Raw genomic sequence first — 26691 nt, forward strand, 5'->3', positions numbered from 1 at the left:
GTGACTTTGCTGTTGTTTGTTCCGTGTTTCTGTTACAACTTTGATTTGGCCTTAAGAGAGACGAACAAAGTTTCTATCATCTACGCCATTTCCCCACTCCCTTCATTTTGTCTTTAGCAACATTCAAAGAAGTGTTCCATATGTTATGGGGAGGTTTAGTTTCCTTGGGAATATATGAACAATGTAGAAAAGTAGATATCATTTCATCAGTAACCAAAATTTCAGCATTTTATATGAGAATGTTTCCACTAGTTTATCCTTTGAAAGCCTATTTTCTGTTGGGACAACTTTATAGCATTTTTGGAGTTCTTTCTTCAATTTCTGAAGTAGCATAATTTTTTGTTATTTCTGGAAATTAGTAGCCAAAATGTAGAATGTGATTTGATTATTCCTGTCATTTACTGTTTCTCTACTTTAACATTCTTTTAGCTTTTTAAACCAATTTATTTCTTATCCTTCCTTCACAATTTCATAGTTATGGTTAATGGGTAGGAAATTTGAGCAGCTAATCATACAGTACATTAGAGTAATCCCTTATTGGTATCTTCACTCTCATTCTGCTGCTTTAAATGTTTTTTTACTCTTTCATGAAATCGTTAGTAGCTATTAAAACCACCCATTCAATGCAAATTGCTGTAAACTATGATTCACTAGAAAAAATGAGTTTTGGGAAAATGGCCTGTTTTCAAAGGGCCAAGTTTTGGCAGTGAAAAAATTTGCTGTTTAATTACTTCAAATACATATGCTAATCTTAATCTAGAGGTTGTCAGCAGGGGTGTGGGACATTTGCCAATGTCTGGAGACATTTTTAGTTGTCAAAACTAGGGAGAAGGCTACTGTGAATAATGCTGCAATGAACCTAGGGGTACATATATCTTTACAAATAAATGTTTTCAAAAATTTCAGGTTGATATCCGGAAGATAGATTGCTGGGTCATATGGTAGTTCTATTCTTCATTTGTTTGAGGATCCTCTGTAATTGTTTTCCATAAGTAGACAGGAAAAGTCAAGAACCATCTAATTTCACTCATATGTGGGATATAAAACAGAAAGGCACAAATGAACAAAAACTTATAGATGGAAACAGTATGGAAGCAGAAGAGGGTAAAGGGGGTCAAATATATGGTGACGGAAGGAGATGGCTTTGGGTGGTGAGCACACAATGCAATATACAGATAACGTATTATAGAATTTTAAACTTGAGACATATAATTATCTTAACAAATGTCATCCCAATAAATTTAATAAAATCAAAAGAAAAAAAAAAAGAAATGATCTATAGAGTCCCAGAAGTCAAGTGGTACTTTTAAAAACTCATGGGTGGGAAATACAATAAAAACTGTTGAAACAACAAAAGAGAAGGTGTGCTACTGACATCTAGTGGGTAGAGGCCAGGGATATTGCTAAACATGTAGGCTCTTCCTACAATGCACCAGAAGAGCCCCGCAACAAAGAATTTTCCAGCCCCAAATTTCAATAGTGTCAAGACTGAGAAACTGTGCTTTAGACTAATAACACTTTACCAAAGTAGAAGTCTGAGGATGATAACACTTAAGTATTTAGATCAGCACTAACCAATAGAAGTTTCTGTGGTGGTCTCTATCTGTGCTGTTTAATATGAGAGCCACTAGCCACGTGTGGCTATTGAGCACTTGCTGTGCAACTAATGTGACTGAAAAGCTGGTTTTTAATTTTATTTCATTTAAGTTAATTTAAAGTTAAACAGCTCTATGTGCCTGGTGGCTTTCATATTGGACTCAATTTAAGAGGCACTATAGCCTAGCAGAACATAATTCTAGGATCAGATAGTCTTAGGTTTGTGTCCAGTCTACCACTTGTGTCCAGTCTAACACAGGGAGGCAGCCACAATGAGGAAACAAACATGTCTAAAATGAAAGAGCAGGAGAAAACTCCAGAAGAACTAAATGAAATAGAGACAAGCCAACCTATCAGATACATAGTTCAAAACACTTGTTAGAAGGATGCTCAAGGAACTTAGTGAGAACTTCAACAAAGAAATAGTAACCATAAAGAAGGACATAGAAACCATAAAAAAGAACCAGTTAGAAATGAGGACTACAATAACCGTAATGAAGTATACACTAGAAGGAATCAATATTGAATTAGATGAAGCAGAGGATTGAATCAGTTATTTGGAAGAAGAAGTAGCAGAAAACACTCAATCAGAACAGCAAAATGAATAATTTCAGCTTACACTTAACGGAACTAGAAAAAGAACATTAAACAAAGCCCAAAGAAGGATCATCATGTGAGGGGAAGCACAGGAATGTAGATAGGTAAGGGAACGGGGCGTGGGCCTCTGACCTCACAGAGCCAGTCCTGCTCTGAGAAGAGCATCCGGCTGTTGCTCCCAGGCTGCCTCAGCCCATTGCCAATGGATGAGAGGAAGGAGGAGGATGATGAGGAAGCCTGGCTGCAGCTTTGGCCCGTGGGGCGCTTGCCCTCCCAGTGCTGCAGCAGTGGCTGCTTGCCCTGTGTATTTGACCTCTATTACCAAGACCTGGCAAAGTGGGAGGCAACCTAGGCCAACAAAGGCAGAAGCCTGCTGAGAGGGAAGGAGTCACAGAGCTGTCCCTCCAAACTGAGCCCAGAGACCTTCCTGGCCTTCCACATCAGTGCCATGGACAAAATCACTAAGGACACCTATTGTGTCCAGTTTGCACCCGAGAACAGCCAGCTCAACATGCGGCCCAGCTAGCACCTTATCCTACAGTATACTCAAGTAGTGGGAGGATCGAAGCTTTGCTGCCCTGTTTTGTCATTTGCTAGCTGTGTGACCTAGGGCAACTGCTTAACACTGCCGCTCCCCCCCACTCCACATGTCCCGCTTAAGCCTCCATTAATCATCTTCAAAATAGACATAGTAATACATGACTCAGAGGGTTTTGGGGATTGAAATAGATAATGCATTTTCATAATAAATAATACTAATAATAACAGCAAAACAAACAAAAAACAAAGCCCAAAGTGAGTAGAAGGAAGGAAACAGTATGATCAGAGCAGAAATAAAGGAGATGGAGTCTAAAAATATAATAAAAAAAGATGAATGAAACCAAGAGCTGGTTCTTTGAAAAGATAAAAAAAAAAAAGAAAAGATAAATCTTTAACTAGACTCTTAAAGAGAAAGAGAGAGGACTCAAATACATAAAATCAGAAATGAAAGAGAAGTGAAAACTAGCACCACAGAAATACAAAGGATTATAAGAAAATACTATTAACAATTATATGCCAACAAATTCAATGATCTGAAAGAAATAGATACATTCTGAAAGAATCCCATTTACAATTGCATCAAAGTAAAATACCTAGAAATAAATTTAACGAAGGAAGTAAAAGACCTGTACTTGTAAAATTATAAGACTTGAGAAAGAAATTGAAGAAGACATAAATAAATGAAAGCATGTGCTGTGCTCATGCATAAGAAGAATTAATATAGTTAAAATGTCCATACTACCCAAAGCAGTCTGTGGATTCAATGCAACTGCTATCAAAATACCAATGGCATTTTTCACAGAACTAGAACAAATAAGCCTAACATGTATATTGAATCACAAAAGACCCTGAATAGCCACAGCAATCTTGAGAAAGAAGAATAAAGTTGGAGACATCACACTACCTGATATCAAACTATATTACAAAGTTATAGTCATCAAAACAGCATGATGCTGGTGTAAAAACATACACATAGATCAATGGGACAGAATAGAGAGCCCAGACATAAACCCACACCTATATAGTAATTAAATCTATGACAAAGGAGGCAAGAATATACAATGGGGGTAAAGATAGTCTATTTAATAAATGGTGCTGGAAAAACTGGACAGATACATGCAAAAAAATGAACCTGGACTACCTTCTTACACTATATACAAGAATAAACTCAAAATGGATTAAAGACTTAAATGTAAGACCCCAAACCATAGAACTCCTAGAAGAAAACATAGGCGATAAATTATCTGACATTACTATTAGTAATTTTTTTTGATATATCTCCTTGGGCAAGGGAAACAAAAAGAAAAATAAACAAATGGGACTACATCAATCTAAAAATTTTTACACAACAAAGGAAACCACCAATGAAATGAAATGACAACCTACTTAATGGCAGAAGATATTCACCAATGATATTCTGATAAAGGCTTAATATCTAAAAAAAATTTAAAGAACTCATACAACTCAACACCAAAAAAACAATGCAAATAAAAAGTGGTAAGAGGACTTAAATAGACATTTGTATAATTTATATGTCCAAAGAGGACATACAGATGGCCAATAGATATATGAAAAGATACTCAATGTCACTAATCATTAGAGAAATGCAAATTAAATTCACAAGGGGAAAAAAAAGTTCTCAAGGAGATATTACCTTACACCTGTCAGAATGGCTATTATCAATAAATCAACAAACAACAAGTCTTGGTAAGGATGTGGAGAAAAGCGAACCCTTGTGCGCTGTTGATGGGATGGCAAATTGGTGCAGCCATTATGGAAAACAATTTAGAGGTTCCTCAAAAAATTAAAAATAGAACTACCTTATGACCTAGCAATTCCACTTCTGGGTGTTTAGCTGAAGAAATCCAAAATACTATTTCAATATATATGCACCCTTATGTTCACTGTTGTACTAATTACAATAGCCACGATATGGAAGCAACCTTAGTGCTCATCAATAGATGACTGGATAAAGAAGAGGTGGTACATATATACAATGAAATATACCTTGGCCATAAAGAAATAAAATTTTACCATTCGCGACAACATGGATGGACCTAGAGGGTATTATGCTAAGTGAAATAAGTCAGGCAGAGAAAGACAAATACCATATGATCTCACTTATATGTGGAATCTAAAGAACAAAATAAAACAGAAACAAACTCATAGATACAGAGAACATTTTGATGGTTGCCAGATGGGAGGGGTGTTGGGGACTGAGTGAAAAAGGTGAAAAAGATTAAGAAGTACAAATTTGTAGTTACAAAATAATCTCAGGTATGTAAGGTACAGCATAAAGAATATAGCCAATAATATTGTAATAACTATGTATAGTGCCAGGTGGGTACTAGACTAATTGGGGGGATCACTTCATAAATTATATAACTGTCTAACCACTATGCTGTACACCTGAAATTAATATAATATTGAATGTCAACTGTAATTAAAAATAAAAAAAATTAAAGAAAGAGCAATTATATAACTTGTTGAAAGTCACGCAGATTGTGAATAGCTTCATTAGTGAGAGCTTTTAGTCCTTGAAAGGCTCAGAGCCTATAGGGAGAGGAAGTTTTATCTATTGGGGCCAAGGATAAATAGGAAAAAATTAACAAAGGACTCCACTATGTAAAAGCAATTAATCTGAATTTTTTAGATAGTAGAAACATAAAACATTTTCTCATCGAATTTGAACATTTGGAACTGTATTTCTATTACAAACACAACAAATTATAACAATAAAATTCAGTTATCTACTATAGCATAAAAGGGAGTTGTTCAAAATGAGGAATTGAAAAAAGAGGAGGAAGAGATACAGACATGGGAAAGTCTAGATATGGATTTTTTAAAAAGCAACAAATGTAGGCGCTGTTATTTCAGAAAAGATTGCTACTAAAGAATGCTAAAGTCATGTTGCATTTTTATATCAACAAGGTCATTGTCTGTTATTTCCTGTCCCTGAGACCTCATGTATCAAGTACTAGCACATCCAATTAGATGTGGGTTATGTTACTTTCCCTCCCCTATTGCTTTCCATAAGCCCAAATGTTCTGGAAAAATGAAGAGGAAAGTAAGTCAAAGAGAGACTTCTGAGATCCATGAGGTTGGGGAAAAGAGAAAGGCTGCTGGGAGCCCAGGCACATCTGCCTGCCCATATTTTGAGCAGAGCCCAATAGATAAGGCATAGAGGGTCTACTCTCATGCGTTTATATAAAGCATATTGACAGAGGTTTCTAGATCAGTTCACTCACTATTCATTTGTGATAGTTGGACAGGGTCTCCAGAATCCATTTAAGGGAATGAGGTGGGTAAAAAATCTCCACTAAACCTCCATCACCTCTTTTTGAAGGACATAATTTTACTTTTACATGTGAGAATGTTTATTTCTTCTGTGCCTATGGTTCCAGAAGCCAAATATCAGTGATCCAATGACCTCACTTCATGCAGAAATGGCCTCTGCTCATTCAGTTGGTGGAGGGAGGAATACTCTTTTGTTTGAAGTAGTTTTCTGATATGGATAAAGTCTTGATTTGAAGAGATTTTTTTAAATTGCTTTGAAGGGGATGAAAGAATGAGTGGAGAATTTTAAGTCAAATCTCCTGCAACGGTGTGCATTACTTTCTTTCTTTTTTTTTTTAAAGAAGGTTTAAAATTATATTGTCTTGCATTACAACATTCTAATACAATTACACCATTTTCTCTTCTAAGAATTATCTCACAATTTGAAAAATGTCATGGCTGAGGGAAATATTTAGGAAGACATTTCTAGGCACAGCTGAATTTAAATCATTCTCCAAATACTACATTGTATTTTTTTATTTATAATATTTAATCTGAAGGTACACAAAAATTAATTGATTATTTTTTTATGGGACTGTGAAGTATCAGCTCTACTGCATCCAATAAAGAACCAATAATTACTTTTATAACATTAAAATAAAGTCATTTGTAAAGACAATATCAACTGAGACTTTCTTGTACTTATGACTAATCCATTATAAACAAATGCCAATCATAAAAACACAATTCCAGAATAAAGAGCAGTTACACTAAATACAGATAAGAAAGTACAAGGATCTCATTGGCTATGCTACACTAAATGGATGAAAAATAGATTTGATTTAATACTGTAGGTCTATGTAAATAAATAAAATTTTATCTTTTTCCCCTGTACATATGCATAGACTCCTTGTACAAATAACAGAACACTCAATTCCGTTCACTTCAATAAGATGAACTTGTTAGAAAAGATTGAAAAGATTTGATAATCCACTCTCAAATTCTTTGTTTCTTTTTTCTACTTCTATCAATTTCTTGACTATTATTTAAGATACGCAGAAAAAACTTTTCTGTAAATTGAGCAATTGAAGACTCAAATAAAAACTCAAGTAAAGACTCAATGTCTTGAAGAAGTCTGCCAAGTTACATATATCCCACATTGCTTTTGGCTTCCCATCTCTTCTTTGCTTCAAATCCCCATGCAAGTTTCTTCTTTTTTCAAGCAATCTGTGAATTTTAAGCTTCCCTTTTGGCTTTTACGAAGTTGTGACAGGCAATCGCTTTGGCAGTTTTACACCAAGCTCTCGGGTAGCTAGTTGGTTGCTGAGTTTCTCAGCCTTCTCAATATTCCAGTCTTCCACGGCGTGGTCTCTTTTTGGGGCCTGACTTGTCAATTTTTTTTTTCTTTTTAACAGGGGATTCAAACCCGTCATTAACTCCAATATACTGAGAAATTTCCTTTCACTGGGTTTGATTTGAGGACTATTCAATATGAGATTCCTCTTCATTCTTCAATTTACCTTTTCTGGAGAGTTTTTTTCCCGCTGAATCTTGAAGATGAGGTTTTCTGTTCAGAGTGTGTGTGTGTGTGGGTGTTTAAATACAATTCCTGAAATTTATTCCATACATGTAAGGGAATTCCAGAAGGACACTCTTCATATGCATTTGCATTTGCCTCTGCTTCAGTTTTCCGTTCATCTGCAGGGAAATCTGAGATTTCTGTTTTTTTTTTTTTAATGGTTCCATCTTCTGATAAAGAAGTTAAATTAAGTTAAATCCAGAGTTCTCTAATGTGTCTTCATCTTCAGAATTCAACCTAACATCACTTTCATTGAGGCCAGGAAGTAGTGTCCCACTCCACAAATTTTCTTGTGTTAGGAGCAGGCCACCTGGCAGCCATCTTAAGGCCCTGCCAACATCATGCCTTCTGTGCATTTCTTAAATGGGAAAACATAGCTTAGGTTTCTAAAAGATCTGAAACAGGAGAGTTAAGTGAAAATATTGACAGGCTTCTAAAGGGACTGCTCTGAAAGCTGGTCCCCTGTTGGCCAACTCAAGCAGGACTTATAGTGGGCCTCTTCAAATTTTGGCCTCTCTGGGGATGAACTGGGAACTTTGAAAGATTGTCTCAGTGAATAATAAAATCCTAGAATTCTGGGGCTAAAAGGAACACTGGGCTCCGAATCTAGTGCTGTCCTTTATTTCTTAGGTAAGGAAACTAAGATCTAGAGAAAGGACTCAGTGTGCCCAAGGCCTCACAGCTAATTAACAGCAGAACTCGGGTGTCAACTCTCCAAAAGCTTGATTGGTCTCATTGGAGGCTCAAGTCACAGAGATGTTTATTAGAAAAACAAAATACCTTCCTTTGTGGTCATGATTCTCTCTAGAGATCATTCAAGTTCCTTTTTTGTCACCACCCTTGCCCTGCCATCCATTTTTATGGCTTGTCATTTCAGCTTTAATGTTCTAGCCATGCCCAGAACCCAACATGACTTATAGCAAGGTTTCCTTTAAAGCAGAGTGTCTGGACTCTACCTCAGAATCACCAGGGAGCATATGAAACATGCAGACCTCTGGGCCCCACTCCCAATGAAGAATCAGAATCCCTGGGGTGAGGACAAGATACTGATTTACAGCCTTCCTCCTCACCCATTTCTCACACCATTGTCCATATCTGTAGTAGTAGTTAAAAAAAAAACTATTGAGCACTTACTTTGTAACAGGCACTATGCTATTTGTTGTGCATTATCTTATTTATTCCTCAGATAGTGGCTGTGTGCTTCCATCTCACTCTCAAGTAGACAACAGAGCAGTGTCCAGGGGTAAGGGGCCAGCCCCTTCCAACCCCCATTCATGTGCTCCTCCTGGACACTACTCCCAGGGTAGCTTTTTCTTTCCCTAGGCCATTTGACTAGCAATTCTTGCACCTTAAATTTAAGTAAGCCCAAGAGATTTCTGCTCTCCTGGTCCTCACTCCCAGTTTTCTTTTTCCCTTGAGGCAGTGACCCTAGCAGTAAGAGATTTGTATACACCATTTACTTATTCAAAGGGGCAATTCTATTCTCCCTACATAGCAATGATGTGGGTTGAATGAGGGAATGAGTGTGAGAATGCTTTGAGCACTGCACATTGAGATCCTCTTTGCTTCTGCAGCCTGAAGTGAACACAGGAGGAGGGTACCAGGAGTCTTCTTTCTGCCATCTGGGCCTTTCTCTCTTCCCCCACTGTCTTCTAGCCTGGTCCAGTTCGAGGCCCTCTTTCAGGTATCTTTCTTTCTCTCCCCTCTTGCTGTCTTATCTAACTCCAGGCCCTGAGATACTCCATTTTCAAATTTGTTGCTATCTGATATCCCTTGTCTTGGATCTCTTTCCTGTGGCCTGCTCCAGAAGCTTCTTTTCTAGGCACTGGGTCAAAGAGGTACAAGAGTCAGGTGTGAGACCAGACTTGACCCTGGGCAAAAGGGATGTAAGGAGCCAGGTGCCACCTATGTCTCATTGTCCTAAGAACATCATTCCAGGCCAGAATCCTTAGGCTCTTCCTGGTCACCCAGGGTTTGTAGCTATCATCTGCTCTCCTACCCCATCCCCAACTCACCTATGCTAACTCTCAGTGCCTCAGTCCTCAAGCTGTCAACAAACTTTCTTACCTAGCAAATGAGCCATCTTAAGGTGGGCTTCCTCTACAAGGTCTTTCATGATTACTCACACACTAAGAGGTCCCTCTTAGTCCCTTTTGTTGCTTTAAATGGAGCCACCCACAAAAGCATCCTCTAGGACCTCCTGTGGCTAAGCTGCCTTCTTTCCCCCAGTTCTCACATCTGCTGTTCCCCTCCACTCTCACCTTTTCTTGTTCTTTGACCTCATTTATATCTAGGTCTCAGCTTTCTATCTTCGCTTCGATGCTCCCAAATGACTCAGTTTTATGATGTATTTTGGACATACTTCTCTGGCTTACTCTTGGCCCTCTGCGTCATTTCTGCCCTATGGACACCCTGTACCACACATGCAAGCAATGTACACTTCCTGTTCCATGACTCTTGGAGACTATAGACCCCTTCCGTGTGTAATCAATACCCTAGAGTTTAGCTTTTGGGTCCTCATCATATAATGAATTTGTGTCATAAAATATCATAAAAGAACATGGTAATTTTGTCTTACCCCCTCATTTTACAATTGTGGGAATTGGGGCCCAGCGAGAAACTATACTTTGGCAAGGGCACAAAGATAATTGATGAAAGGGCAGAATCAGGACCCTGGCCTTCTGATTCCTAATCAAGCGCTCTTCTTAAATTTTTCATGATGATGATGATGATTACTGCCATCATAGAGTGGGTGATTTTAGTGTAGCACTTATGGGCTCTGGAGTCAGATTGCCTCAGTTTAAATCCTGCCTTCACCATGTACTTGCGTATGACCCTGGGAAGTTATTTAGCCTTACACTTTTCTCATCTACAAAATGGGAGAAGAGTGAGAACAAATAGTACTTACCTCATAGGATTGCTCCACAGATTATGAGATGATACATGCAAAACATTTCAAATAATGTCTGCACATATTAAATGCCCACTAAATGTTTATTGTTTTATTTGGTCATTGCCTCCAGAATACCTAAAACAGGTCTGAACACATAGTAGGTCTGCATAAAGACTTTGGGTACTAAAGAGAGAGGCTCTGGGAAATAATGTTCTGACTTTGTTGTGTGGTTAAATAGAAGTGATTCTAATGGTGGGTATTTTAGGTCACATAGAAAGAGAGGGCATAATGCCAAGGCTGGAGTAAAAGGAGATATTTGGGGACAGGAAACCTTTGGATAACTCTTCTCTTATCTCCAGGTAGGCAGCTGTCTCCTTTTTTCCCCTGCCTTCCCTGTCAGAATAACTGCTGGTGTCTCCTTTCGAATTCTAAGGCCAGGAAACACCTGTGCCATAGCCCGTAAAATCCAACCAGCCATGTAGAATTCACACACCCTGCACCAGCACTCCACTCACTTCTTCTTCTTTTGACTTTTTCCCTCCTTAGAGATTTTTCAATCCCATCTCCGACTGATCGATTATTGATGGCTAGAAGCAGTAAAACAGCAACCACAATAAATACATAATAAAAAGGCTCAAACACACTCTGCTTGAGGGAGACTTGAGATCTTGTGGAGACTTGAGATCACGTACCTAAAGCTGTGAAATCCATCTTCAGGGCTCCTCAACTCAATTCTGGCTCTTTCTTGAGTCTCCTGGAGTCTTTATGCTTCCTGCTCCCCTTGCTGGTACCCTATCTTAGCCTGGCTACCTGAGGGGCCCATGCTACAGACATACCCCCTTGAATATTGTGTGATGTTTCACACAATATACGTGCTGAGTGAGCTATCTTTGGCAAGATTCTTCATTGTTAAAACAACCAAGAAATCTTTACAAAGATGTTAGATGCCGATAATGACTTGGCTTGTTATACTATTTTCAGATCCTATAACAGGCCAATGTATGAGACTCTTTGGGGCAGGAGCGAGTGGGCATTTAATGCTTAACCAGATTTTGCCAAGTTAGGTGGGAGAAGAGTGTAGTGGTCGAATCATGGGGGCCTTTACTGGTATTTTCATTCTAGGGGAAAGCCCAGGTTCCTTCAATGATTTGGCTTCCTGGCAGCAGGCACTTCCTCTAGCACCAGCTGGGTGGTTTCAAGGAAGAAGGCACTTGCCATCATTCTCTCCCCTTACTGTGTCTCAGAATGATCAACTCCAGGACTCTCATCTACTGATTGGTGAATATACACACCCTGGGCTGAGGAGGACACTGGGTATAGCAATATTTGAAAGGGGTTGGAGAATTCTCTTGTGGGTAGAGAAAGCCATCTCAGATAAGGTGAGTCTTAGGGGGCTTTTTGCATATTCTAACATTTTGGCAGGGCCTAACCTGCTCAGTTGAAAACTTTCTGTTTTTCAAACAGAAATGTTTGTGGTGGGGTGGGCTGGAGGAAGGGAGCCAACAATTCCCTCATGGGCTTCTCACCAATTTTTGTGTTGCAGCTTGCATGGCTCCAAATCTACCCCACTTTTGGCTTTGTCTTCAACTAGAGCTAGGGCCTGAAGCACTTGTACTAGTTTTACACTAATGACAAAAATTTAACAAATGACAAAAATTTAAATGTCTTCCAGCAACACAAATTATCTCTCAGTTTTCATGAATCGAGAGTCCAGGCATAGTGCAGACGAGTCCTCTGCTATGGGTCTAATAATACTGCAATCTGTATCAATCATAAATGAGAGATCATCTGTGGTTCCAGGTATTCTTCCAAAATGACTGGATGTTGGCAGGATTCAGTTTTTTGAGGTTGTAGGGTTGAGGTCTCTGCTTTTTTGATAGCTGTCAACCAAGGGTTGCCCTCAGCTACTAGAAGCCACCTGCCATTTCCTGCCACTTGGACCTCTCCAGAACCTGGCAGTTTGTTCCTTTAAGGCCAACAGGAGAGTATCTACTGCAGCTTCGAATCTCTCTGGCTTCTATATCTGACCCCTAGACACTCTTTGAAAAGATCTCACCTGATTAGGCCAGGCCCACCCACACTCAAGGGGAGGGGTTTTATAGGGCATGCACATGGAGGGTGGGGGCAACTATCTTGAGGGCCATCTTGGAATTCTGCCTACCACAGACTCTAAGAAAAACACTTTACCCTATCAGATTATTTTTTTTAAATGAGGCCAGCTGCTTTCCATTAACATTCCCCACTCTGGGAAGGCAGAGAAACTGTCAAGCAAAGTCTTCTGAATCATTGAACTTGAATCAGACTGTGGTTAAAAAATTTCAATGACCTTAGATGACAGGCCTTTTCCCCTTGTTTCCTTTCCCGCCCTCTCTCTCCCCCCACCTTCTCTCTCCTATCCTCCTACCCCCACTGCAGAGCCCTTATTCAGCCCTCAAATCAGACAGTCTGAGAAGGAAAAGGCAATTCTGGGGCTTAAGCATCTGGGGTTGGCCAAGAAAGAGCAAGCAAGCAAGCATTTAAACAGCAATAACTGATAATGAAACTTTATATCTCCACAGGGCCAGACTTTCTGATTGACCATTATTACATGACTTTATGCTCCTTGGAAGTGGTTCTGAAGGCCTCTCAGTATTTACTGGATAAAAACTTACATTATTTGCTCGTTTCTTACTCCGCCTGCCAGTTTTTTCATGAGACTTCATGCAGAGGAGTCTTTTACTGAAAGTATTTCTTAAATCATCCCCATGTGTTTAAAAAAGGACCACTTTCCCACTGATTCTTATATGTGGATTCAGCCCCCTCTTGCATTCATCCGTCCATAATAAAAATACATAGTGAGCACCCTCTGTGTGCCTGGTATCAGGCTAGGTGCTGGTGATGCCTAGGTAAGGAAAATGTGGCCCCCGTTTTCAGGGTGATATCAGCTATGACAGAGGCATGTGTACAAAGGGCTGAGAGCGTGGAGCATGGGTGGCAGCTTCTAAACTGGATCTTGAAGAATGTGTATGATTTCAAGGATGAGAGGATTAGGGAAGTGGTGTTCTAGGCCAAGTGGACAGCCTGAGCAGAGCACAGACAATGTGAAAGAACATAGTGTGTCTTGGGAATGACTGGTGATTCTGGAATACCAGAATGTGGGAGTGTGAGTGGGAGTGGACTGCTGATAGAATGGAGGGGGGCAGAAAACACCAGATTGTGGAGGGCCTTGAATGTGAAAAACTTGGCTTTCATTCTGCAGGCAGCAGGAAGTTGGTGAACTAGTTTAAGCTGAGGAGGCTCATGGTCAGACTGGTATTTTGGAGAGAACATTGTGACTTTTTTGAGATACGAGTGAGGTGACAGTAGTTTTAGATAAATATCATAAATAAAAGTATAGACCAGAGGAGGCAGCCCCAAGGCCATTGTTAAAGAGCTCTGGTACAGTTAAAGAACAAATTTACTTATATTAGCCATAATGAGATACATAAAAGTAACACAGTGATGCCTCTATGAGAAGATATTGGGGGAAGCAAAGCTCTGGTTAATAAAGTCAACTTGAGGGCAAAGGGAAAGAGATTTTGTCTTTGGTGGTGGCTGTAAAATAGGAGGAGGCAGGGTGTCTGTTCCTGAAACCTCCTCCAGAGTCCTGGGCCTAGCCCAGCTGAGTGGGTCTTATGGCTGGGAGACCTGTGAATTGACTCTATGCACCAAGGACAAAACGAGCTCAAGAGTACTTGGTTCTGAACAGGTGAATAATTTTGGAGTGGGGCCCACCTTGCTGGGATGGAAGTCAAGTTCTGCTAAGTTGGGAAAAAAGGAGGTTCTTCTCCCAGGACAAGTCTTTCTCTACCCCCTATAGCACGCCCCTCTCTATTTCTAAGAAATTGCTGACCACAAAGATGATTCTTACATTACTCTCCCTTCTTTTATTGAATTTAGGCATTCATTCAACAAAAATTTATTGAGTGACTGATATGTGCCAGTTACCATTCTAGGTGCTAGGTGATTCAGTTCTGTGCCCTTATGGAATTTATATTCTAGTAGAGAAGACAGATGAGAAACCAGTAACAAAGTTAATACGGAATATACATTCAAGTAGGGATGAGTGCTATGAAGATGTTAATAAAGGATGATGTAATAATAGAGAAAGACTAGGAAGGCTTTAACTAAGATGATCATGGAGGTCCTCTCTGGGAGGTAACATTTGAACTGACTTGAATGATACAAAGGAGTCATCCATGCAAGTAGCTAGGGAAAGAGCCCTCCAGGTAAAAGGTGCAGCAAGTGCAAAGACCCTGAGATTGAAAGGGGTAGGGTGTGCTGGGAGTTAGAATGTCAGTGCAGCTGGAATGGAGGGAGAAAGTAGGAGCATAGCAAGATCAGTGGTCAGTGGGGCATGGGCATGGGGCCAGATCATATAAGGCCCAAGGTAAGGAGCTGAGATTTGCTTTGAATGTGATAGTAAGCCACTAGGAAGGTTTGAGAGGGCTGACGTGACTGGTATGGCTGTTGTGTGGAGAATAGGGAGGCAAAAATGGAAGCAAGGAGATTGCAATGATACGGAAACAGGATAATGGTGGTTCAAACAGGGCAAGAAATGTTTAGATTACAAAAATATATTGAAAGATGAGTCATAGGATTTACTGTTGGATTAGATGTGGCATGGGAGGGAAAGAGAGGAATCAATGACTCCTAGGTTTTAGTCTGAGCATTTGGTTAGTGGAATTTCCTATGATGAGGAAAACTGAAGAAGGACTGAGTGTGAGGGGGAACCAAGAGTTTGGTACGCACTGTTAGGTGGAGATGGTGGCTGGGCAGTTGGTTATAGGAATATGGAGTTAAGGGAGGAGGTCCAGTCTAGAGATAGAGATTTTGGAGTCCAGAGTGTAGAGATAGTATTTAAAGCCTAAATGAGATCATGTAGGAGATGGTAGCCACTAGCCACATGTGTCTATTGAGTACTTGGAATGTGGCTAGCCCAAATTGAGATGTGCTGTATGTGTAAAATACACACCAGATTTCAAAGACTTAATATAAAAAAGAATATAAAATATCTCATTGATATTATTTTATGATTTCATGTTGAAATGATAATATTTTGGTTCTATTGAGTTAAATAAAATATATTATTAAAAGTAACATCACTTGCATCTTTTTGCTTTTTAAAATGTGGCTACTAGAAAATTAAAAATTACATATGTGGCTTATAATTACAGCTCATGGAAACATTTCTATGTAATGGCACCGATCTAGGAAATGATTGTAGATGAAGAGGGCCAAAGACAGAGCCCTTGGGTGCAGCAACATTTCAAATTCAGGGAGAAGAGAAAGATCCAGCAAAGAGATTGAGAAAGAACAGACAATGATGAAAATTAGGGTAGTGTGGTGTTTGTGATAAAGGCAAGTGATCAGATTATTCAAAAGGAGGGAGTGTCAGATGCTTCTGGGATGCCAAGTAAGTAATGGTTGGATTTAATAAGAGCAGTTTTAGTGGGCTGGTTTGGAAACCATTTGGTTTGGAAACCTGATTAGAGAGAGCTCAAGAGAATAAGAACTGAAGACATAATGATAGTAAATACAGATAACTCTTTTGAATTTTGCTTTAAAGAGTTGCAGAGAAATGGGGTGGTAACAGGAAGAGGATTTCGAATCCAGGGGAGGTTTGTGTGTTTTGTTGTCATCGTTGGCTTGTTTGATTAGAAGGGGAGATGGCTCACCTGATGTTGGTACTCTCAGGGCCCTGGGATTCATTTGGGAGAAATAAGGCAAGTATACCAGAAAGAATTTGGGACAATCTAAACTCGAGAGTTAGTTAAAAGGAATGATAGTTAAATGGAATGATTCTATTAGTACTCTAGGGATTCGGATGCCACCAAGATGCCCCCTTTCTTTGTTTTCCTTATAGTGTTTGATATTTTTTTCTCTTTGGTTGTTGTTTCCCTATCTTCTACTCCTGACAGTGGTGGGTCAAGGACCATGTTATCCTGTTGTGGCCTGATATTTTGGACAAGAGGCTTCTTTTCCATGGGATTCTCTAAAGCTCAGAGGTAGTTTATTTCCTCAGTGTTTAAAAAGCCTTACTTAGTGGCAGGGGTGGGGGTGCTGCCATATTTATTAAGATGGTCCAGAAACTCATGAATGATAGTTCAAGGGATTTTTCTGTTCTCCTTCTGAATTTCTGAGAGGCTTCTGAATTTCCCTACCCTTTTGCTTTTTCCAGACCTCTAGATGGAATGTGTGTGTGTGCGAATGCATGTGGACTAGTGAGAATTGTATGGGCCTAGGGCTAAGTCATCTTCAGGCAGAATTGTGATATTGGCTCATAGAGTTTGAGTGACTTGAATATTGTCTATATGTTTCAATCGAAGCTCAACAGGAACATATCAGTTGTTGAACAAGTAGTTTAATACTCATTGCAGCAAGAAAGAACACACACTGTGGGGAACCATAGGACTTCTCAGTGAGAGAGTCTGAAGACATCTTAACACCAAGGCCCTGACAGCTCTCATTGTGGTTTGCAAGCTTTTGCTTTCCAAGGCCTCAGTTACTCTTGCTGGGTGACCTCTCAAGTTTTCCTTAACCTCAGGTCCTGTGGTCACCCCTCTACCTCCAGAAATGTATCAGGGGCTTTAGCTATAGAAAACAGCACACATGGGCCTGGAGCCTATCCATGAAACAGCAAGGACAGCTTGACTATGTCTGGGAGCAGAGCAGTTCTAGGGGTGGGGGCACTCCAGAACCTATTTAACCCCACTTGATGGTACCTACCTCTCTATAGCCCTCCTGCTGTGCATGAATACAGCATCCTTTCTCTGAGTTATAATGCCCATTAGATCCCCCCCTGTCCAAATTCTCATAAAAATGTCCATCAGCATTGATTTATGAAGGTTTAGTTATAAACTGACATGCTCCCCTAGACCTAAAATCCCTAGCTTTTGCTAGAAGGCTAAGTTGAATGGAAAATTTATAGTTGACTCTTAAATGATTATCTGTACTAATGGAAAATAGCACAAGGAGAGATAATTCTCCCATGACATAGGATCAGAGTCATGGGAGAATTATCCTTTGATGGTCACTTTGGTTGTTTCCCATTTTGGGCTATTTAAAATAATGCTGTAATAGAGATTTCTGGTTAAGATGGTGGAGTAGGTAAATTCTGTGTTTGATTCCTCTCAAGACCACATCAAAATTACAACTAAACTACAGAACAACCGTAATTGAAAATAGCCTGAAGTCTAGCTGAACAGAAACCCTATAACAAAGGACATACATAAGAAGCCACCTCGAGACTGGTAGGACGGGTGGAGATGTGAAATGGGCTGGTCCCACACTTATGTGTGGTGGTTGAGAATTGGGAGGAATATCTCTGCTGCAGGAGTCCCCCTGGAGGAGCGAGGGGGCCCACCCCTAACATAGATTTCCCAGCCCGGGGTCCCAGTGCCAGAAAAAGGAGTCCCCACAAACTTGGATGTGAAATCAGCAAATATTGTGGCTGAGTGAGGCAAAGCGCTGCTGAGGTCCTAGGTGTTCCTCTTGGAGGGCCCAGGCATGAACTTACTTGCTGACAGACTCACCGTTCCTGGGCTCCAGCGCTGGGGCAGTGGCTCAAAGGGTGCCAGGGACACACAAGGAGGAACTGAATTGTCTGGCTTCAGGGCGAAGGCTGGAGGGGCAGATTACTCCCATACACAAATGCTGGCAGAAGCCATTATTCATTTGTTGATCCCACCCCTCGCCCAACTTGTAGACGCAGGTGGCTGCCATACCCAAGTCTCCATCAGCCTGGCTAACACTGGTCGCTCTGCCCTGGTGATTCCCTGAGACCCCAACCCACCCAAATTGCAGGCCCACCCCAGCCACTTCCAGTGGATTTTCCATACAAATGACCTATCTTGGCTCACGCTGCATATTTTCTTAAAATCTCTCAAAGGCTCACAAAACCCAAACAAGCAGCATCTAGGCTCTGCATTCCCAGTACCTCTTGCTGAGCAGCTCCAAGCTTGGCACCACAGCAGGTGGCCTCGATTCATGGCTTGGCCTCTGGAGGTACCTCCAAGCCCAGTGTGGGTGGTGGCCATCTGTGGATTGCTTAGTGGCTCCTGCTAGATGGCCCCAGGCAGGGAACATGCTATGGCTGAAATTGGCCTGTGGTGGGGCCCCTCCCAGGAAGCCCCAGGGCCAGCACTCCAGGTGGCCAGCTTTGGACTGAGCCTGAGCACCTCCCTGGGCCACATCCGAGGACAACACACCCAAAGGGCAGACTGGGCAGGCACCATAGCCATGCTAAAGTTCTTCATGCTCCATAGGGTCAACCCCTGCACAATGGCTCCTCCACTATAGTCACCAGCCAGTCCTCACAACCAATCATCCCAAAGGTCAATCTTACCCACTAATGTACCAACAGCAACCAATGCTCAACTACAACAGGAGGGCACACACAACCCATACAAAGGACACACCTGGAGCATCCATCTCAGGTGGCCAGGGAGATTGCACCTCTGGGCCCCACAGAACACCTACCATATAAGGCCACTCTACCAGGAGACATAGCAGCCCTACCTAAAACATAGAAACAAACATAGAGAGGCAGGAAAAATGAGAAGAAAAAGAAACATATCCCACATGAAAGAACAGAACAAAAATCTAGTAAAAGAACTAAACAAAATGGAGACAAGTAGATTTTAAAACATTTCTTATAAAGATGCTCAATGAACTTAGGGAAAGAGTAGATGAACCCAGTGAGAACTTTAAGAAAGAGATAGAAAACATAAAAAGGAACCAGTCAGAAATGAAGAATACAAAAAACTAAAATGAATACCTTAGAACAGTAGTCCCCAACGTTTTTGGCACCAGGGACAGGTGCTCCTAGGGCATCTAATGCCTAACAATCCAAGACAGAGCTGAGGTGGTGATGCTAGCTCTGGGGAGTGGCTGCAAATACAGATAAAGCTTCACTCATTCACCTGCTGCTCACTTCCTGTCGTGAGGCCTGGTTCCTAACAGGCCATGGACCAGTACTTGTTCAATGGACCAGGGGTTGGGAACCCTTGCCTTAGGAGGAATCAACAGTAGATGAGATAAGGCAGAGGATCGAATTAGTGATTTAGAAGAGAAGGTAGCAGAAAACACCCAAGCAGAACAGCAACAAGAAAAAAGAATTAAAAAAAAAAATGAGGATAGTTTAAGGGGCCTCTGGGACAACATCAAGTTTATCAACATTTTCATCATAGGGATACCAGAAGGAAAAGAGAGAACAAGGAATTGAAAACCTATTTCAAGAAATAATGATGAAAAACTTACCTATCCTGGCAAAGGAAATAGACATACAAGCCCGGGAAGCACAGAGAGTCCCAAACAAGATGAACGCAAAGAGGCCCCCACCAGAACACATCATAATTAAAATACCAAAGACAAAGAAGAATCTTAAAAGCAGCAAGAGAAAAGCAGTTAGTTACTCACAAGGGAGCTCCCATAAGACTGTCAGATGATTTCTCAACAGAAAATTGCAGTCCAGAAGGAATTGGCAAGAAACACTTAAAGTGATGAAAAGCTAGGATCTACAACCAAAATTACTCTACTCAGCAAAGTTATTATTTAAAATCGAAGGCTAGATAAAGAGATTCTCAGATAAGGAAAAGCTAAAGGAGTGCACCACCAACCAGTATTACAGGAAATGTTGGAGGGACTTCTTTAAGAAGAAGAAGTAAAAAGAGTAAAAGATAAAAAATATGAACAATAAAATAGCAATAATTATGTATCTTCAATAATTACTTTAGATGTAAATGGATTAAATGCTCCAATCGAAAGATAGGGTAGCTGAATGGATGAGAAAACAAGACTCATATATTCTGCCTACAAGAGACTCACTCAGATTGAAAGACACTCAGACTAAAAGTAAAGGGATAAAAGATGTTTCATGAAGATGGAAACAAACAAAAAGCTGGAGTAGCAATCCTTAAACTAGACAAAATAGATTTTAAAACAAAGGCTATAACAAGAGACAAAGAAGGACTCAGTTATCTTCTGGTTATTTATCCGAAGAAGCCCAAAACACTATTTAGAAGGGACATGTGAATCCATATGTTCATTGCAGCATTATTTACAATAGTCAAGATATGGAGGCATCCTAGGTGTCCATCAATGGATAGATGGATAAAGAATAAGTGATACATTTATACAATGGAATATTACTCAGCCATAAAAAAGAATGAAATCTTACCTTCTGCAACAACATAGATGGACCTAGAGTGTATTGTGCTGAGTAGAGTAAGTCAGAGAAAGACAAACATCACTTGATTTCACTTATATGTGGAATCTAAAGAACAAAATAAACAAACAAAACAGAAACAGACTCATAGATACAAAGAATATTTTGAGGGTTGCCAATGAGAGGGGGTATTAGAGGTTGCTAATGAGATTAAGAAATCCAAATTGGCAGTTACAAAATAGTAATGGGGATATTAAGTATAGCATAAGGAATATAGTCAATAATATTGTAATAACAATGTATGGTGTCAGATGAGTACCAAATTTATTGGAGTGATGACTTCATAAGTTATATAAATATCTAATTGCTATGTTGTACTCCTGAAACTAATATAATATTGTATGCCAACTGCAATTGAAAAATTTAAAAAAATAAGAAAAACAAAAAAATGCTGTGATAAATATTCTTGCATGTATATTTTTGTTTTCAAATGTGAGTATATCTATAAAATTCTAGCAGTGATGTTACTTGATCAAAATGTATATGCATTTTTAAAATATTTGTTACTGAAAAATTGCTCTTCACAGAGCAATTCACATTCTGTAATGTATGAGAATATCTATTTTTCTTATCCTTGTCAGCAATGGAACATCATCAAAATTAAAACTTTTTGACAATTTTATAGGTGAAAATATTAACTTGATATTTTGGTTTATATTTCTTTAATTATGAGTAGGACTGAGCCTTTTTAAATGTGGTTATTAGCTATTTGTATTTCTTTTTCTGTAAACCACCTGTTGTATCTTTTGCCCCCTTTTATATCAAGTTATTTGTCTTTTATTGATTTATATGTGCTCTTGACAAATTAAGAAAATTGGCCCCTATATCTATATTTGTTGCAAGTATTGTTTCCTAGTTTGTTATTCTTCTGTTGACTGTTTACTTTTTTGTGGCCAAAGTTATCAATTTTTATGTAGTCAAATGTTTAAATCTTTTCTTTTATGGTTTATTAATACAGTTTTGTCTCCCTGAGTGCACCTATGGCCTCTAAAATTGTATTTACATCTAAAGTAATTGGCCCCAACACAAAGCAATAAACCAGGTTTTTTACATTTGTCTTTTTTTCAGGGGGTAACAGCTTTATTGAGATATAATTCACATACACTTAACCCATTTAAAGTATACAATTCAATGCATTTTAATATATTCAAAAATTCGGGCAACCATCATCACAATTAATTTTAGAACATTTTCATCACCTCAAAAAGTAACCCTGGAAACCTATATAATTTTATTAACCAATGTCACCCCTGTAAATTTAATGGGAAAAAAAAGAAACCTTGTAGTCTGTCACTCAAAAACCAAAACCAAAACCAAAACCCAAAACAAAACCTATCCTCCCAACCGTAAGCAAGACACTTTCTATGTCTATGTATTTGTCTATTCTGGACATTTGATTTAAATGCAATCGTCACTTTTTAAAGGAAAGATAATTCTCTCAAATGGTAATTCCCTTTGTATACCTTTTTTGAATAATATAAGAATCTAATTGAAGGATAAGGGTTAGGGTAACATGATTGTTTTATGGCCTAGATATCGAATGACAATCTTTTGCTTTTGCTCTCTACATTTTACTTTAGTGATTCTATTATGGCTGAATCACAAGATGAAGCTTCTGGCAGTCTGGAAGTTCTGGAAGTCAGTGATGAGGGTAAGTAACGCAATAAAATCTTGATAACTAGAATTAGATTTTTTTTTTACTGTGTTTAACAACCCTGGGAAAGAAAATCAACTCACAAGGTAAAAAGTTCATATCAAATTTCTAATAATATTAGACTCAGTCCACATTTAGTTCTCTGTCTTCTAACCTCTTCTCCTTCATCTCTAACTCAGTTAAAAGTTTTGTTGGAGGCCCCACAATCTTCTTTGGGGATGGTTATCAGGTTCTATTTTCTAAGGCAGAAGAAGTATTTCTGCTTAATCAGAAAAAAATGAGAGCGGCCCATGATCTGAGAGATTCGATTGTTTTACTGTAGACATTGATTCATATTTAACCAACAGATAAATTTGTAACTTGAGGAGTAAAGGGGATAAAAATAAAAGATGCCACCAGAGGCTTCTGTTAAATAGGATTTGATTCTCAAATTTTAGGTTTTGCAAAACTTACCCAGATATATATATATATCTATTGCTTAAATTATGGTGCCACCTACAAGTGAGATAATAGAAAGGGAAGTAAAAGTCACTGAAAATGATATGCTTTATTGACACCAAAAAAAAAAAAGGAGCCATAAGATGTGAAATAAGACATTGAACTTAAAGATAGAACCGAATTTAACAGTTCACTGGGTTGTTCTTCAATTTTTGCTGAGTTTTCTTAGTAGTGTATGGTGCAGAAGACTTGGTCTGGAAGGACAGAGAGAGCAGAACATTTTTGTGGCTTCCTGGAGGCCTGATTTTACTGACGATATGAGGTGGGGGATGCTGAGTTTGGTGCATGGATCCTTGAGGGCAAAGCTTGGGTTTTCATGTCTGTGTCACCATTGTTTATTATTGGGTCTCAGAGAGGAAGAGTGATTAGACACTCAAAAATTTAATAAATGAATTAGTAAACAAATGAATGATTGACCTTTTCACCAAGGTGGCTCCAACCACTAAACCAACTGACCTATCTTTTTGGATATGAGCTAGAAAGATGCCCACAAAAGAAAGTGGTAATGTGTGGCTCGATGAAGAGTGGAGGTAAGGAAATCCCTGTACTCTGTTCCCAAGATTTTATTTGAAAAGACCAAACATTTAGGTACATTTTCAGTATTAGTCATTGTAGCCAGAGAATAAGGTGGCTGTTGGGAAGTTGAAGGGAAGAAAGGCTAGTTAGAAATGTTTTCTTTCCAAGTAGCAATGCAAGAGAACAAGGTCACCACTATGCGACACATTTTTAAAGCAAAGTTCAACCCAAATGGGCTGCCTGTGTATATGGTGGCTAAGCAAATATACAAACCAGAAGCAATGATTTCTTCTCTGGGGGGAGAAAACCTGCCTTCCATTGGCTGTTTTCAAATGGTATGTGACGTATTGCAGACTCTCATTGGATGAGGATGTTGAAAGCTACTTCCTGTTTGAGAATACATAGTGCTTGGGTTTGGACAGGAAAATCAGTGTGGCTTTGTTATAGGAGAAGTCCAGACAGCCATCAGCTGTCATTTCACTGACTACCGCTGCTGTACCTTGTGGGGGCATAAAGTACCCAGTATATAGGTGACTTACATAAACATTGTTGGATACAGATGTTGGTTTTGACCCAAACTTTTAGCAGCTTTTGAAACCAGCTCACATAGAGCTCAGCTGCTGGCAATTAAAGGCACCCCTTTACAAAAGAAAGCTTTAAAGGCCAATTTATACACTTGAATATATGGCAACTGTTTCAGATTCTATTAGGGTTTCGAAAATAATATAGCATGCAGACAGTTTCCAGCTTTGTGACTCACTCCAGGACTTGTCTCCATACATGGGGTCTGATGTAGTTGGGGCTAGTGAGGTCTCCTAAGCCAAAGCACTTAGAATCTTGCAGTTGACATTGGCTGTCTGGGTTGCTCAGTAAGGATGTGTCCAGCTTCCAAGTTACTGCCCAAGATCAATGAGCAGCCAATCCACTGTGTGTTGTGGTTACCATTTCTTGATGCCCTCCAACTACCCACTGACAGAACTATACCACCACTATACCCAAACTACCCCACGGTGGAGAATGAAAACGTTTTTTCTTTCTAGTGCCTATGGTTGAAAGAGACACATATCACTTAAGGTATCTGAATACTCATGGAAAAATAAGTTTTTTCTTCCCAGTAAAAATGGAAAATTGGGGTAAAATTAGAATATATGCCTACTTAATTTTTAGCACCTGTTACAATTCTAGAGTCACTAGTCATTTTGTTAATTTAGAAACATAAAAATGTATTAATGCATAGTTTTGTTTGCTCATACAGTGGTTATGTTTGGTATATTCAGTTCTGCAGCCTAAAAAGTTTATTAGAAGTGTTTTGATTCAGTTAAGTGTTTATGGATCATGTCATAATTGGAGTTACAAGGTGCTGATTCTCTCCTCCCTGTCTTTACTGGTTTATGAAAAAACAGGTTTAAAACTCCAAATCTTCCAGCTTTGCCTTTTTCCCTTCGATTCTGGGATTTTGAAACAAGAGGGGCAACAATCACTATATTTTCTAACACTCTGAGCATAAAGTTGTTCCCCTTTCAGAAGGCCAGGAGATTATCCACCTGTTAAGAATCAATCAATCTTATTCCTTCTGTTCGAAAAGTGGCAATGCCTGCAAGTCTAAAATATAGCATACTCCTTCCTGTGTGTGAGGACACTGCCCAATTCATCCTCACTGGGCAGGAATTACTTAGTGTTGTCTTGGAGCTGACTTATACTGACTTGGGAGACTGTGCACATCTCTTCCCAATGTCATGTTAGTAACTTGCAATTGACCATGGTGGGAGTATTTGCACTACAGAAATAGGTAAATAATACAAATACAAGCATTTCCCCCAGGGATCCAGTTGGTACATGTTTTCCAGCAAAAACTGATTATAGTAATTAGTGTAGTATAGTAATGAAGATTTTGCATAAAAATCTCACCATTTCATAGATTTTTAGAAATTGTTTGGAGGTGCGGAGATAGTAAAATATAGATTATTTTAGAGCTAGCCTACTCTGTACTGTTTACTTTTCAGGATTTTCACATTGAATATTCATAGTAGTTCTATGAGGTCAAACATTTAAAATATTTATTGTCATAGAAATTAGTTTATCTTTTCCTGAAAAAAATTAAAAAAGGAAACTGAGGAAAATATGTTTTCTGTTGTATCTTCATGTTTTATTCTTTCTGTCTCTACATAGAATTGCCAAGTTTGTCCCAACCATGACCTTATATAGTTACATCCTTGTAGATCAGAAATTGCCTAAGTCATTCAAAACTGAAATTATTTAAGCAACAATTATCAAGCAAACGATCCTATAGTCTTTCATTGCCCCCCCATGCTGGCTTATGCTTCTAATTATGTATATTTTAGAGTTCACTATTGAATTATAGATGTAGGGCTGTTTCCCCTTATCTATAGATAGATACAATGATAGACTAATCATACAGATGGAATTGAATCTGGCCCTAATAAACAATAAATTATTGATTCCCTAATACCATCACACAAATTTATTAGCACTTGCTCCATGCCAGAGGCTATGCTAAGCTCTTTGCCTATATTATTGACAATTTACATCAACCCCAATAAGGGCTAGTGCTTAAATTACAGGATGCTTAAGGAAGACTCTGCATAGTGATCTTAATTTGAGGGAAGTAACAAGCTGTATTGGTATTTTGCACCCATCAGTGGATTCAGTTGTTCCTCAAGTGTTACTGCATGCCTTGTACTGTGTTAGTTGCTGAAGGGGATGCTAAAGAGGGCTTGCCTATAGCCTTGATGGGGGTACAATAGTTAAGACATAGAATTATATCTTATTCTTTTCTTATTGATACCCAAAACATAATAAGTGCTTAATCTGAATAAATATTTGTTGAATGGGTGAATGAATGAATGAATGTGCAGACTAGAGAGCATTCAGATGTAAAGCTTGTCATGCCAAGAGTCAAGTTTTAGGTATGCAGAGAGAAGCGTGGATTGTAGTGATTGGTGTAAAACTGGACTTATGGCAGGCCTTGAAATTTAGAAACCCTTCTAATAGGCAGGTCCAGGAGTAATCAGTACACGAATAAATCATAGCATTTCAGAGCTAGAAAGAACCCTAGTTCAGCATTTCCCCTTTTCTATAGAGCCCTGATAAAGATATATGTGTTTATTAAGAAACTAAAGAAAGCCCAAACAGAGCCTTAGGTGGATCGAAAACTCACAGTCCTCACTGCTACCCTGGTAGTTATTATAGACAGAGCAATCTTTCGATTATCTGCCTGTGCAGACGGCAGCAGCGCTATAGATAATCCGAACCAATCAGCAGCAATTGAAACACAC

The 26691-nt window shown here is 39.2% G+C and overlaps 1 protein-coding gene and 2 pseudogenes across 1 annotated transcript in view; 2 read left to right on the forward strand and 1 right to left on the reverse strand.

The window, feature by feature from the left end:
* Window positions 1-26691, forward strand: part of KIAA1210 (KIAA1210 ortholog) — a 332344-nt gene that overhangs the window by 243877 nt on the left and 61776 nt on the right. Inside the window, exon 3 of the mRNA XM_039842519.1 lies at window positions 22308-22378. Within this exon, the coding sequence (XP_039698453.1) occupies window positions 22318-22378 (61 nt within the window). The 5' untranslated portion in view covers window positions 22308-22317. The remainder of the gene's footprint in view (window positions 1-22307; window positions 22379-26691) is intronic.
* Window positions 2347-2803, forward strand: LOC120586060 (NADH-cytochrome b5 reductase-like; annotated as a pseudogene).
* LOC120586061 (protein FAM204A-like) lies at window positions 7153-7944 on the reverse strand (annotated as a pseudogene).

This window comes from Pteropus medius, unplaced genomic scaffold, assembly GCF_902729225.1.
Source record: "Pteropus medius unplaced genomic scaffold, Ma_sr-lr_union100, whole genome shotgun sequence".
Lineage (NCBI taxonomy): Eukaryota > Metazoa > Chordata > Mammalia > Chiroptera > Pteropodidae > Pteropus > Pteropus medius.